The 16,159-nt window shown below is 37.6% G+C and overlaps 1 protein-coding gene across 2 annotated transcripts in view; it reads right to left on the reverse strand.

Annotated features, from left to right (window-relative positions):
- Positions 1-6,754: 6,754 nt before the first annotated feature.
- LOC149793549 (uncharacterized) overlaps positions 6,755-16,159 on the reverse strand; it is a 38,529-nt gene continuing 29,124 nt past the window's right edge. For both annotated transcript variants that reach the window (XM_089966418.1, XM_089966417.1), the window contains 6 exons: positions 14,691-14,861; positions 13,510-13,653; positions 11,310-11,446; positions 10,839-10,992; positions 9,454-9,575; positions 6,755-6,944 (listed from right to left, as the gene is read on the reverse strand). In XM_089966418.1, coding sequence (XP_089822544.1) covers positions 6,789-6,944; positions 9,454-9,575; positions 10,839-10,992; positions 11,310-11,446; positions 13,510-13,653; positions 14,691-14,861 — 884 coding nt within the window. In that variant the 3' untranslated portion in view covers positions 6,755-6,788. The remainder of the gene's footprint in view (positions 6,945-9,453; positions 9,576-10,838; positions 10,993-11,309; positions 11,447-13,509; positions 13,654-14,690; positions 14,862-16,159) is intronic.

Below are 16,159 nucleotides of genomic sequence, written 5' to 3' on the forward strand. Positions count from 1 at the left end.
TCAATTACGCGGTAACCAATTGAGGCGTTTCTGCGACGAATTCCAAACACCACCAGTAGGATGTTGCGGTTAATTTCTTGTCTGCGGCTTCAAGTATAAATATTTCTTCGGTTCCGCTGTTTAGTATTATAGTTACAACCCCGGAATACTTATCGGTGGAATGTCTCCAAGGATATGTTGTGAAGATTTCAAATTTAGCGGCTGAAAACACAGACAACCTGTACACGCCAGTGGCTGTTGCTGTGTATTTGATAGTGCTATTTTGTCGGGAATACGATGTTGGTGATATGCCCGGGAGTAACTGTAACGGGGACTTTAATCAGATGGTTTTGTTAACGATCTCAGGAATACCCGATACGATATCTTGCTGTGTTTGTTTGATCGTGTCAATGTCGGTCTTGATTTCAGAAAGTTTTACATCGACGACTGGAGGAGTCCCAAAGAACTTATCCACGGTCTCACCAGTTTTTTGAAAGTTTCTTCGAAATCTTGTAAACGCGCCCACGTGAACATCATACTCTTCCCGCAACGTAGTTAGTTTACCGTCAACGGTGTCTACGTATTGTTTGTTTGCGGCATCTTCGGGACCTTCCGGATTTTTTAGAACGGTTATTTTGTTGCCGTTCATGCTGAGTTCACCTGTCATTGTATCACCGGTCTTCGCTACACGCTCCGTTGCGACTTTTCGTGCATCATCTCGCAGCATCGCAATTGATATCGACGAATCTCTGATTATGCCGCTGTCAGTGAATACAACGATGTTGTCCGTGACAGCTCCAATAACCCTGCGAATTATGTCATTCCACTTAATGTTACTGGTTCTTAGCTTGCCGTGCCTGTCCTGAAAAATGACAACCTCATCTGGGTCTATCCCGGTTAGATTTAAAAGATCATCAATTTCATCTTTGGTCGCATACTTCGATAAATCGATATCTTTTTTTTCTTCCTTGGTTCTGCTTGATCTTCCGTAAATATCAACCATTATCTGTTATGGGGTTGTTTAAATTTGGAAATCACAGCGGAAATCACAGATGTGATTTCAACGTGTATTCATGCACGACTTTATGAGGAGGACTCGCTGATTTCGAGATCGCATCAAGAACATTTAATACTTCACGACCGCATATCGGAGGATCAGTCAGTGTTTGTGTTGGCAACGTTGACTGCCAAACTGGAATTGGAAATCCTTCGGATTTCTTGGAGAATCTTTGGACGTACCTGAGAAACTCAACTGGCGGTGCTAGCCCGTACGAGTCAAAATAGATAATTCCACGTGGATCGATCGCGTAAGCAACCCAGTGAGTTCCAGGACCTTCGCTGTTGTCGAGATTAATAATACCGGTTTCTTTACTCGCTGGTCGTGCTGGTAATTTATCTCGCATAAAGACACCTCTGAAGTTCTTTATACGTAACTGCGCAACAGCATCAGGCATATCAAAATTACTCGCTGGAAGCTTCAACAGCGGAGACTGCGTCGTTGGAAGTATTTTCAAAACCTTTTTGGGTACCATGACGCCGGAGTTCCCGGTAGTCTGAGACCGGATCCCTTTTTTTGTATCCTTTCCCGGTGGCTTTCTTTAGTGCCATTCCAGCAGCGGTTCCAACTGCTCCTAACGCAGCTGCCTTTGCTGCTGCGGATGCTGCTGGTGCTAGTGCTGCGGCAATTATTGGAAGAAATGGAAGTATTCCTCCGGTCTTTTTGACCATATCTTTGACCGCGGCCGGAGAGAGATCAAGTCGAACCCCAGTCTTACCCTGCTTCGCGCTGCTGAAATGTTTTAGCTGAGTTTTAGTCAGCGACAGTTTGTTTGGACCGCCCGCTAGTTGATCGTGCTTTAACGTTATTGATGTCCCACATGTGCTCGCGTTTTTCGATTGTAATTTCTTCACCTGACCAGGAGTCAGTGACACATTAACGTCACTGTATGACATTTTATTTAAGACGATATTGATCTAATTGTTTACAAGTGGAAACCTAAAAGTTTTTGGAGCACCTACAGGTTTTCTACTGGCGCATCAACGACTATCATTCGGCCGCCAGTACCTTCAAGCAACATTGCCTTATCGGAAAGTATGACCGCGATGGCTCTGTAATTAGCTATAGCATCTGCTGCTAGTAGGTCTCTATCTACAGTAGCCTTGAAGTGAATATCAACGACAGACTGTCTGGCTAAATCAAGATGCTCCAGCGAGAAGTAATAGATTGGATAATGAGATATAAAATCCAATTGTGATATTTGCAAACCAGTGTCGATATTCAGATCACGCGCTAGATACTTTGTCAATCGATGATATGCACGTGCAACATGGTTGTTAGCGAAATTTAATTGTATATTTTCAGCTGGTTCTTGATGCCCGTTTATTTTCAGAGAAACGTCAGTGACACCAAGTTGATCAAATATCATATGCGAACGTGTTTGATCACCTACTCGTCTAACATCCTGAAAAGCAATGAAAATATGTCGCGGCGCTGAAACTCCCTGCTGTGTTGCTATATTCCACGTGAATATACCATTGACGGCACTTTGAATACTATCTGTGGTTGTTGTAAGCCACGATAGCAGCTTTTTAGCGCCCTGATCCATGAAAGAAAGCAGTTGCCGTTCTTGGGTAATTGCAGGAGACATCACTGGCATCCACAGTGATAATTTTGATATTCTTACTTGACCAGGATCACCTACAGGTCGCCATAGCGCATCGTTGTCGTCGGGTTTTCTAACAAGCACGACTGTATGTTTTGCTCCGAAAATTACCTTTCTGACATCTCGGCAAAATCCAAAGATATGGGACAACGGAATCGCACATGAAAAATTTCTGCTATTACCCTTTAGCATTTGTCTGCGTGCAGCGAAACCTAAATTAAAGTTATTATTAGTGCCACGAACCACCGGCCACACATCAGCGTCAGCGTTATCGGCAAAGTTTCTTGGTCGTCTAATCTCGTACTGATCACTGTCGGGACTATTAGAAGTGTCCTTGGTAAACATCATTGATGGACCAGATGATCTTGTATAATCGTCGGAATATCTCGCTAAACCAATTATTGTTGTGGCAACATCGACATCATTCTGAATCGCTTCGATATTTTTTCCATCAATCATATAAATAGCGCTGTTAAACAACGCCATAATTCCGTTGTTGACAAAACCGACTTTAACACCGGCTCCGTAGTTTGTGCCATCGGCTCTTACAATTTCACCTTCTACCTCAATAAATGCTTCAGCGGGCAGGAAATATCTGCTGGTATCCTGAACATGAAGTTCAATTCGCCCCCGCCTATTTGATTCTCGTGCGTCATAAGAATAATACTGATAATCGCGAACTGATGTATTTTTAGTGACTGGCTCGGTTATGGCGAATGCTGGGTCGGGTTCATAGTTGTACATTTTATTGTAAAAGTTATCGTCTAAAACGAAGACCACTTCCCGCGACCAAACTCGTATTTATTTGTTCAGGAATTTCGTTGACTAGCGCGGCTAGCCTTTGATTTGCAGCCTCATTTATTACTTTGCTGACATTCGCTGGCATATCAGCGGTGGCTGGTAACGATACCCGCTTAGGTTTTTTTCTGCGCACCAGTCGTGATAGTTTGTCCTTGATCGCCGTGAATGCTTTACCGGCAGCGCTACCAGCAGCACCAATAGCGCGATCTTTAACATCAAAAGCTTTCATACCTAATTGTTTTACGATCGGTATTGCTTTAGGCGCCACTCCCGTAAATAAACCCGTAACAACATTGCCAAATCCATCTCCGTAAGTCATTCTGTATACGGGAAGTTTTGAATTTATCACTCTGACCATAGCTGGTCTGCGCTGAGAGTTATGTACTATCATTATTTATTATTAATATTTCTCTAATCGTCGATTAACTCATCAATAAGTTCTCTGTAGACGTGAACATCCATGATACCGCCACGAAATAGTCGCTGACAGATATCAGCAGCTTCATTAATTATTTCCGGAGAGTTATTTCCGGCACGTTTTCCTCCGATGAGAACTTCCAACCGAGATACGTCGTTGATGACGCTATCAGGACAAGTAATGTGACCACCAAGACCAGACCCTAAACCGTCCCCGGATGTTTCCTTAGGTTCATCGTAAAATTCCTCTAGAAATTGTTCTTCCTTTTCCTCTGGAGGTTGTTTTTCTTGTTCTTTGTTGGCTAACTCCACCAATTCCTGTTTAAATTTTCGATACCCGGGATTATTTCTATCAACGGGTAAATTACGTTTACCAAAATATACCGCACGTGCCCATTTACTAGTATCATTTATTTCATCTAGATGTTTTTTTCTTAAAAATTTCTCTCTGGAATCAAAATTATTCAAAACAAAATGAGGAAAACTAAAAACACTATCTAATTTATCAAGACCGAATTTCGTAAATTTAACTCTTGGGGTTTCTTGCTGCTGCAATGGCGAAGGAAGTCGATAGGATTCTTCTGGTTCTTCTTTTTCTTCTGATTCTTTTTCCGTTGGATCTGCGACGAATTGCGGTTTAGCTATTTTTTTCAGAGTTGGTTTTTTATGTCGCTTTTGTTGTCGCATTTGGACATCAAATCGATCTGATCCTGACATGTACTCTCGATAAAATGAATCACTGGTATCTAACCGTTCAACACCCCGTTTTATTTTATAAATTCCATCGAGAAATTGTTGTTTTGTTACCTTTTGATCAGGATCTTTTATAAGCTTTTCTCGAGAGTGATAAGCCCTAGCAGCTTCAGCACCAAAAGTAACTATTTCATTTTTGTTTCTGACTGGAATTTTTTTAATTTCATCCACGAAACCTTCAACGAAATCCTCTTTATAATTAAATCACTTGACCGGTTTCGGTTGAGCCTTCTTAAGTTCTTCTATTGCCTGAAGAAGACTTTGCTGCGGTTTATCAGGATCAGGTTTTCCTACGATAGCAGTTTTTATTGTTTCAGTAGCTGCAGTGACAGGTTTAAATAATTCTGTTGTACCTTCCGTGAATTCAACTTGTGCTTGCTGCCGTGCTTGTAATTTTTGTCTGACACTATCTCGCACAGGAAGAAATTTTTCAATCTCCGCCAGTCGCTGCCGAGCTAGCCTAGCAGAATGTGCTTCTCCGATGTTGGCCATTATTGTTAACCCGAATTTTTAATTCACAATGGAAATCCTAAAACGATTAGCAGCAGAGAGACTACGCCACCAATGTCGTCGTCGTGCCCCCCCCCCCCCCCCCCCGTGAAGAAACTTTTTTTTTATAGCGAGTTATCGTTGTCGAAATAACCCTTCCGGCCAGAAAAGAGGATTTAGTCATCATAGTTTCTGGCTAGAAGGGTTTATTTTGCGAAATAAGAACTTCTATCAGAAGAGTTTTTGATAGATGGTCCTGTTGGACGAAAAAGTTGGTGGGCCCAGTCTCTCTGCTGCTGATGATCTTGCTCATCCGATTGCGTGAGATCTCTTTTACCAAGGTCAATTTAAATCCTCGCTTTGTATATTATTATATCGACTGATGGCGGTTTGCTACAGATTTGTGAAAGCGAAGCTAATAATACAAATCTCGATTTGAACAGAAATTCTACAAATTCTAGTGACGTTCGTGTCGGGTATGATGCCCAACTAGGCAAGCAGGACAAACTTTCAGCCGGTGGTTTTAAAGTAAAGAGTTATACCATGTTTTCATAAAGACGTTTAGCTATTCACTGTAATGCCTCCACACGAGAGTCCTTCAAAATTATCTAAATGAGGCAAGTTGAGTCAAATGTGAGGATAAATGTGTTCCAGTGTTTGTTAGTGACCTAGATGTTGTTTTAAATAGTTGTATAAAGCTGTGTATACTCGAAACGTTTTAAGCATGGGCTTGAGATAAAGCGCAGAAATTCAGAAATTTTAGAATTCTAGAAATTGATTGGAACATATCCATAAGAAAAAAGCGACATTGTTAGCATTGCTTATTTATGTACATCATGGGACCAGTATATTTGAAGAAAAAAAAACATGAGATGTGAAAATATTTCATTAAATTTCATAAAATAAATGCTACAGCATTGGAAAAGAGAAATAGTTGAAGGTGATTTGTATATGTGTGTATCTTTGTATGTTTGTGCCTGTGTCTTGCTGGTTTTGGAAAAATGTAAATAAAGTATAGTTTAAGGTTATAAAAGAATTAAGTAGTTGCATGATATTGTATTACCTGTTAAAAGATGATTGGAAAGAGTAATAATTTGGTTGGTCCAAAAAATCACTTTTAAATTTTTAAACGTACCACCATTTGTCTGTAATTCATAAGTAACATTGTCATCACTCAGATCTTGTACTTTCATTGTGGATGATGGTAATGACTGTTGTTGAGTTTCTTCATTACTGAGTACAAACATTTTGGAGCAATTGTTAACTGTGAAATGCTAGAAACGGAATGCGATATGGAATGACTGCATCGCTTTAACGATATCCACATAGGTCAGATAGAGACATAATATTTGGACTGCCTATATTTCTTCTTTTGATGTATGTTTGATAAGCTAAGATCGAATTTGAAAAATATGAGTACCTCCTAATGTTTGAAAGACAATGATTTACCAAGCAATGTATCCCTAAACTGTTCTTGCATGTAATGAGAAAACGTAATATCTTGTGTATGCACGTTCGTATGCTGTGTTCTTGTGTGTATGAATATATCAATTTTTACGCTGCGAAAACATCTATATTTAAAACTTAAATGTTCGTCATATTTCAAACACAATAAAGCAGTCACAGTGTTAAACAAAGATCGATTTATTTTTAAAATATCGGCAAAAGTGTACATGTCACGCAATGTTAAACAACGATATCTCTATGAACTGATCCCAGTTTGTTTATTGCACTGCATGTCCAGGTTCCTCCATACAGCACGCTTTGGAATGAATCAATATCAAGTTCCTTTCCGCCATCTTTGTAAGACACTGGTGGCGGTACGTACGCATTTCCAGAGCGCTGAAGACCAATAAGAAATTTTAATGTTTACATGCAATTATGTGCAGTTTTAAGCGGCTATCAAATAAACTGAAGAGCATCGGAAAGAAACTGTAGCAAGTTTGATGACGATGAACTGAGGGAGAATTTTAACCTAAAACATCTAAAATTTATGATTACTGATGAAAATCTCTGAAAACAGTTTTAGGTTTGGGATTGCTGGCATAAAAAAGAACAGACAAACAAACAAACACATTCTAACGTGACCTTATGGTTTTAGTTACAGCCAAAAATGACTCCGTGTTTACAAGCAGAAGAAAATACATCATCCATTGAGTGTTTTCGAAATTATCGTGCGTTGCAACAACCCCAAATTTAATATACAATTGCAAAATGTAATAACGACTACAACAAATGTTTGCGGTTGCATGCAATTACAGAGTATATCACAACTGCATTCAACTGAAGGTCCACCGCTATAGACATCTAACTATAATGATTAGTAATATTTAAAAGATATTTTTCTGAGATTTATAAGAAATTAGTTCCTTCAGAACCCTCATAATTTAAAAATACAAACTATAGTGGTATAAATATTATCTACGTCAAGTTAATCTCAATGGAAACTATTAAACACTAATTATGCATATAAAATCGCTATAACATCGACTTTACTATCTTATAGCTATTTTCCATAATAATTGTTTCAGGTCTACAGAGTGGCAAATAGTACATTTTTCGCATCGTTCATGTAATGCATTTACATGTAAGCTCCTGTTGTTCGTGACCCGCTTTGCTAACTTTAAATGTTGGATGGATGCGTACTAACTTCTAGCATGTAGCGTTGAATGGTCTTCAATAGATGTTGTAAACCACTCCCTCGTAGATGAGCCATCTGTCTGCTCTCGGCCTTCAACCTTCCACGTCATCGGTGGACCACACCGAACCACCTTCGGAGAGGACAAGGGCGTTTTGCAGTCAACCTTGCCCGATGGGGCCAGGCCACTAACTCTTCCTGTTGCTGTGGGGCTGTTCAGATCATGGCACACATTGTGATCAACTGTCCAATGATCAAGTTCCCTAGTGTATTGCAGGCTCTGCATGTTGCTGATGATGACGTTTTAAATGGCTGAGCACACACTGCACACGATAATAATTACTTCTAGCAGTGTAGAAACCATGGCGCTGTGTACTTGTATGTATATCCTGATCACAACGATGAGCAAAGTTTATCCGTGCGGATTGAAAAGAGGCTGAGCTAAAAATGTTTGTATAAGACATGCCATACAGAAAGGAAGCATTGATTATAAGAAGGTCGCTTGAAAGCAGATAACATAAAACAAGGCACTTTTGCATCCAGCTTAGTTTGATATCCAGTTACTGGGCGCGGTGATCTCGCAGTGGGTATCATACTAGACTTGCGATCAGAGTTTACAGGTTTTAAACTTATCATCTGATCAAATTGGGATGGCTGCTGTGGTGTGTTCAAAGGCAAGAGTCTTTACTCAGACTCCCTTGGCAGGACATATAACTAGTGTGCTACTATGTCCTCAAACACTCCCATCAGAAAACAAAAACAAAACTCTTTATTGACAATTTTTATAACAGGAATATAATGGTGAAATGGGAGAGAGAGAGAGAGAGAAGAGAGTTGTGGGTTGAGCGACATTTTTGTGCACATGATAGGCTACAAATGGTGGCTATAATATTTGGTGGAGGAAGAAGCCAGGAACATTTCTAGAAGAACGTCCAACCAAATTTTTATCAAACAAATATTATCATAATAAGGATGTTGAAATTGTTTCCGGTCACGACCGCTTTTGTAATAAAATAAACTCTACTACATTATGCGTGGTGATTGCCTGCATTCGTAAGCCCAAATTGTAATAATGATTGCAAAGATCATAAACGAAAAACGAGTAATCATTGCAAATAAAACTGAGTACTAGTGACCATGACAATTATATCCAAAATAACCATGAGGCAAATGCTTGCATTGTTTTAGATGTGAAATTACATGTAGTTGCAGTCGCTGTTGCAATAAAGCAAAATTTATTACATTATCAATTGTAAGTGTACGATGTCGTAACAACGTTTCGTACAATAGGCGTGCATAATCAATTTGAGCTCTAGCAACGTGTATCATTAAGTTAATAAAGAATGTGTTGTTGGGTTATTTTCGCAAAGAGTGTATTACATTACATTTGTACTCAGTATGTACTCAGTACGAATATAATTGTACTCAGTCGTAGCAACGTTTAATGCAGTAGACGTTTGTAATCAATTTGAGCTCTAACAATGTGCATCATTACGTCAATAAAGAGTGGGTGGTGAGAGTAATTCCGCAAAGAACATTATTAAAAATTAATCGATTCGTAGCTGGTCAACTATCATCTATAAATTATTTGTGATACCGTTGTATTCTTTGTTAAATGAAATCCGAGCAAATCTAACTTGTTAAAAATAAAACAGGTTATAAAATATCAGAAAGTGAAGAAAGATGTATGCATCAAAGGAATGTTTAACCTACATCTTTGTATCCCCATCTAATAATTGGTTCAGGAAACGCTAGAACATCGCACTTGAGTTTGACTGGGGCGCCCTCTGCAACAGTGTTAGGAATTTTAACCAAGGACAGAATAACCGGTGCGGCTGTAAAACAAGGAAGATTGAAGCGTACAAACCATAAGCTCCTTTATTTCCATAAGAGTTTTATAAAGACGATAAAATCGAACTCTACGTTTCTATAACAGTATCCACGCACAAGGCAGTTTTACCTATCCTCTCAAATTTAGGCATCTGTGGTTTGTTCTCTGATGACAAAGACTACATGAATAATACATGATAGTTAAGCATGTGAATTTATCGCTTCATGCCTTGTAGGGATTCCAGTGTTGTATGGTTCTCAAATTATGACGCAGATGGAGGTGAGGCGTAGTCGCTTTGAAGGTAATAATGGTCTCTGGGTCGACCTCACGTACGTACTGATGGCTTGACTGTGTCAATGTATCGCAACTTTTGTAACGGAGAGCGTTGTGATACAAAAGTGAAACAACACTCAATTTACATACAAATAAATAACTTACGTTTACATCATATTGTCTTTATATGTACATACTGTTCAATAATGATGACGTTACATCTCCTGTAGATAAAACTATGTGTTTATTTCTTGACCGTTGTTAAAAATATGCCTTTGATATTCAATTTACCTTAAAGTCACAAATGTGCCTTAGTCTAATCGAAAGAAGGATAATTACAATGAATGGTGTGATTGGACTACAATTTGTAGTTGAGAGACCAGCATTTGCCGACATTTCCTACATAATGAGGATGGGTTCATTGTCTCCTTTCTGTTGACATTTTCAACATGTTTGCTCTGGGGATGGGGTACACGATCTATGTTGTGGGGTATCAGCAATGTAAAGGAGTCTGTCCTCTTAACATGATACTTTGAAACGGTCTTTGGAATAAACTCCGTATATTCGTGCTGGATATCATCATGAATTTTCATTGTTATCCGCAACTTGTATTCAATCAGACGAATGACCTACGACTTTACTCATGGTCCTGTTTTTGGATTTCGGTCGGAGAAATCTATGTAAGGGTCATTTTTCATTCATACGCAACGACTAATGTATATCTTTTGTGATACTCATCCGACTTTTTTCAATCGAACAATCAGAAAAAATTCTACCAGGTTATAAAATATATAGCAAAATTCAGTGGCTCATAAAGGAGGAGCAAGTAAAAGTTTCACACGGTCTCCTTGGTCTATTTCTAACTAATCGGTTAATGTACATATAATCATTTTAAATATTGTTCGATATATATATATATATATATATATATATATATATATATATATATATATATATATATATATATATATATATAGTTCAGAAGGATACGTACACTCATGAAGGTTAATAAACACTTGATTTTTCACCGTGTTGTTGCTATCTGAAAGGACACATGTATATTTTCCATAGTTCTTGGAATCGACACCAGTAATAATTAGCTCATTTGTTCCCATTGGCTGGCTTACTCCTACAGGAAGATGGTCACTCTGAAAAGTTACCACACATGTTGTATAATAGATTTTGTGTTACCAATTGCTTCATAATAAAATTCTGATCTAGTATTAACTTTAGGTTTTAGAGCTTCGAAATAAATCAAAATAAATTTTAAAGTCATTACAGTTCTTGGGCCGTATAAACTGAGCGACTTATAATATGGATATATAATACAACAAAATGTAGTTTTTCTTGTTTTTGTTTTGTTAGATTTCTCGAACATTTCTAATTATTAAACTGGATTATTTCTGCAAACATTTTATAGTTTTATGTATATTTTGCTTCAAAGAGTGTAAAACATTATAATTACTTCCAGGTAATACCATGTGACGGTCAAACCCGGAATGCCTGTTAGACATAAAAGCGTGATGTTTTCGCCAACATTTGCTTCGGTGTGACCAAATATTTCTGGCGGAACTAATTTCCCGTGCGGTGCTGTTGCTGTCTCTGTAACAGGTAAGTTATATCAATTAACGATAATGAGCTAAAATATTACTTTGTAAATGCTTAACAATTTGATGTTCAGTCCAACTGGTATTAATATTATACGGATATAAATTGAAACATTGTGCTGTAATTGATTTAGTAGTAGTAGCATTTATAATAGTATTTCCTTGACTACGGAACCTTGTGCTAACCTTTGTCAATTCGCTAATCGTCGACTTCTCTGTCAATTAATACACATGTTTCCTCAGATTATGCGTTCTTAGTAATTTAGGTAGAGCGAAGTATATTATGTTTGTATTCTTCCCGGGGGAGGGCATCACTTGTTGATTGTCTCGGTGAGGCCATATGAAGTGCATGTAGCAATGATTTCCTCAGCATAATACTGAGATAAAGCACCGTAAATGTATACAAATATCTTAAGTAGCGCCAGTTCGGGGTTACTTAAGTTATGTATATTGTTATGGCACTTTCTCTCATTATTAGATATATCCGCGATTGTCCGCGACGGAGGCAAATGGTATGTAAAATCTTAAGCTCGAGAGACATTTTCCGATACTTCTTTTATGCAATTGACGGTTCTTATCTATGGACGGTACTGTTGTTGTAGCAGAGTTTAACGCCATTTTTCAGTATACGATAGGCAATACACGGCGGCCAGTACAACTGGTGGAGAAAGAACCCGGGTAAATCCCTGGGGGAAAATTGACACTCTTTGCACTGAAAGCTACTGGCAAGCTATTCTAAATACCCACACTGGCCGAGCCCGAGACACGAACCGACACAGGCAAAGGTGACATAGCAGTAATCTGAAACAGTGAGCGTTTTAGAGCACTTGGCCACTCGGTCCCCTGCGGAAGGTACTGAAATTGACATCTTCTGTGTTAAGACCTGCTACGAGTGACAGCAGAAAGTATAAAATATTATTGGTTCGAATTCAATAATTGTGAATATTATAAAAAGCTTGAGGATTTACGAGTACAGCCAATCAGATTTGTGCTAGTAGCGCCAGCAATAGTTGTAGCGGTAATAGTAGTTCCAGCACTATAAATAGTACTAGCAGTTGGCGTAATAATAGTGGTTATATTTCCATCTTTATCATAATCAACATCATCATCCGAAGTTCGTAAATACAACATTTTCAACGTAAAAGGTATATTTTGTACTTCTTTAAATATTTACACTACGTACGAGAAAGAAGCGAAACCTACAAGTTTAGTAAATTAAACGTAATATATTTCTTTACAGTACAGAGTGTAAGTTTAAGAGACTTACAACATTTTAAGTCAAATCCCATGTAATCCTAATTATCTAATAATAAGTCCAAAAGAACAGAATCTTCCAAACGTATATCCTTGAATGTCATAATGTACTGATAGTCTTGAATATACTGATGAACCTCAATGATACAATCCGGTACGTTTTTCAATGAGTTCTCAATAACGACAGAGTAGTTTTTCAGTCCAAAATGTCAATGTGTTCTTTGTAATTCCAATGAATAATTTAAATTTAATAAAATCTCTCAAATTATATATGAGCACAACTCTAAATGATTTCACATACTAAAAAACAGGCAGCAACATAGTTTTCTGTAATTCTAATGGAAAATTTCCCTAACTCATAAACAAGGTTAAGCATTGAACTCAAACTTTGACAAACTTTTTATTTTACTACTTAATCCTGATAAATGGTTGGGAAAGCAAAGGCTCCGTCCTCAACCCTCAATCACAGACATAAATAAGCACACACTACAGATACACGTAATGATATAGATGACATTATTTACACTCAACGTTATTATATGAAATGTACATGAAGTATAGGGTGGGACATATTGTGGATCATTGCCATTGTATTCAATCATTACGAAGGGTACCACAGAAATTGTAAGGCATATTTCTAAATCTTTTTAAAGGTATTTATTAGTAGATGTATTATAAACTATTTTTCAGTGCTTAGATGTGAGAGATGTTTTTGACAAATATGTGATAAAAGGCAGGTAAACCACTACAGTTACAGGGTTTAAATGTTATTTATTGCAAACGCTCCAAAATGGCCTTACTTACCAGTACAATTTTTAAAGTCTACATTGCTTCCCTGGCAATCCGTACCACTAAAGAGTGGAGCTGAATTATTACACTCCCTTGATCGAGACTGTAGTCCTCTGATACATCCACTCCATCCATTCCACTCAGACCAGGAACCATCCACTATGCAGGATCATAATGAAATTATACAGATGTATAAACAAAGAAAATGAAGACCTTACTCTTTTAATAACAAAATAATTTTGCATCTTTTTGTATAGCCTAATGATCACATATTTTTATCATTCTTGCTGAAAATTATATACAAAAACTTCAGTTTAACCGATCTTTAAAATATTGTCAAAACATAGAAGACCGAAATTACCTACGTATTCATGCTTCCCTGCTATTTTTTTCAATAATATTGTTAAGAAAATGGCTAAACTATAGTCTTTTGTATATGAGTCACTTATTACTATTATAACTATTTGTAGCTGTAAGAGTTGAACGTCATATTATGTTTATACAGGATTCACTAAGTCACGAAGCTCGAAAATCGATTAAAATCTCCAGGATTCCCTACAACTCTTCGTGAGGTATGTGATTTATTTTATAGAACCTCATGACTTTGTGAATCTGTAAAGAGTGAAGTAGACTTTTTATAAGAAAGATATTGGGGATTTTTTTTTTTGAACTTCGCAAGTATGTAGAACACTTGATTGAATCATTGTCATCAAATATGTCGTCACTGACAGCACCAGTATTTAATTATATGGTGTCCTAGTGGTGAGAGCGTCCGCCACGGATGAGAGAAATTGCGGATTCGAAACCTGGCCGAGTCATAGCAAAGACATAACAATAGTATTAACAGCTGCCTCGCTAGGCGTTCAGCATTAAGATGTTAGTATTAGACATCGTAGTGATATGACTGCACATTTTTTAAAGCTACCTTAAAAATCCAAATAACACACAGACGCACACACACGCACACACACACACACACACACAAAAGCACACACATTTAATTAAATATTACAGATGGTGACACGTTTTGGTCACCACTAATATTGGTAAATAAAAATATACTGATTTACTAATCGCGATGTTGCTTATTTAGCTAATAGTGGGAAATGCAAAATTATAGTAACATATCGTTGATATTACGATCAAGATTGGCAGCTAAATGTTAGTTATTATTATACGATCGTTAAGTTTATTACCAGCACAAGGCAGGACTTCACAGCTCTCGCTGTCCACAGCCTGCCCAAGACAATCGTGTTTCTCTTTCTCTGTATGCGGTTCAATACAAAACCTGGCAATATACCGGAATCCGGAACCACAACTTCTGCTACATGTTGACCATTGAGTCCACTCCATCCATACTCCAGGACCTTAATAATGCCACGTCCATTAAATAGTATATGTAGAACACCGTTCAGTATCGCAATATGTCATATTATTTAAAATATTAAATAGCGTTGCTCGTACCAAAGGAGTCTGATGTTTTATCAATAAAGTACGGCGAAACCTCTGACAACATGAAATCACCTTATTGGTAATATAAATGAACACGAGGAGTGCAAGCGTGACCACAACCCTCCACTCGATTCTACTTTTCTCACGCGTCTTTCATCGCTTCAGAATCGCAAGAGGACTGAAAAACTACACATATACATTCAAAATACGGTGACGTACCAACGCATAACTTTCGGACGACCATGTCATTAATCCATTTCGGCGAATTAACCTTTATTTTCCCATTACGGTCACAAACCCTTTCAATTAGAATCCACCAGACGGAAGCAGCCCATTCTACCACGGGCTGAATAAAATGATGAAAGTAATTTCACAAGATAAAATGTTTAGCTTGCTTTTATTTCAGATTATATCATTTTATAATTTTATATAAATTTGCAGCACAGAAATATGTAGTTAAAGTTCGGATAGTAGAAATAACGGTTGATGACGACAGCACATTTTTTCAAAGACGGATGCTGGACCCGGTAGATTAAAATAAATATGTTTCATCGATTTTCTAGAGGTCGTCGCCTAGAGAGATTATATTTTGTTTGTACTGATATTTTTTTCATAACAGAAAATAATAGTGGAGAAGAAAATATGATACTTGTATGAAAGATATACTATTTATTATGTTGATGATGATAATGATTGAGAGAAGAAAAAAAACCCAGTAGGAATGGAGAATAACTGATACTTTATCCCACTGATTAACCATTGATGATGATGGTAATATGTCTGTGTCTGTGTGTGTGTGTGTGTGTGTGTGAGAGAGAGAGAGGGAGAGAGAGAGAGAGAGAGAGAGAGAGAGAGAGAGAATAGTTATGACGGATAAAATCAAAACCTAATACGATACATTACAATTCATGACGATGCGGGAGAGAACAAAATTATTCTTGTATATTATTATGATGATGATAGAGAGAGAACAAAGGCAGATGACGAATTTTAAAAAATACTTATATTTAGCATTTATGGTAATACTGACGTTAGAAAGGTACGAATGATACTTTGCCTGATAATTATACCATTGATGACGAGGAGGTAAAAACATGGTGGTGGTGAAGGATAAAAAGGGACCATGAATGATACATTTATCACGTTTGACAATGAGAAAGAAGAAACACTTGTGAATACAATATTATTTACTTGAGATTTACTATCGTTAATA

The sequence above is a fragment of the Sinohyriopsis cumingii genome, chromosome 8 (assembly GCF_028554795.1).
Source record: "Sinohyriopsis cumingii isolate HCF-2022 chromosome 8, ASM2855479v2, whole genome shotgun sequence".
NCBI classification, from domain to species: Eukaryota; Metazoa; Mollusca; class Bivalvia; order Unionida; family Unionidae; genus Sinohyriopsis; species Sinohyriopsis cumingii.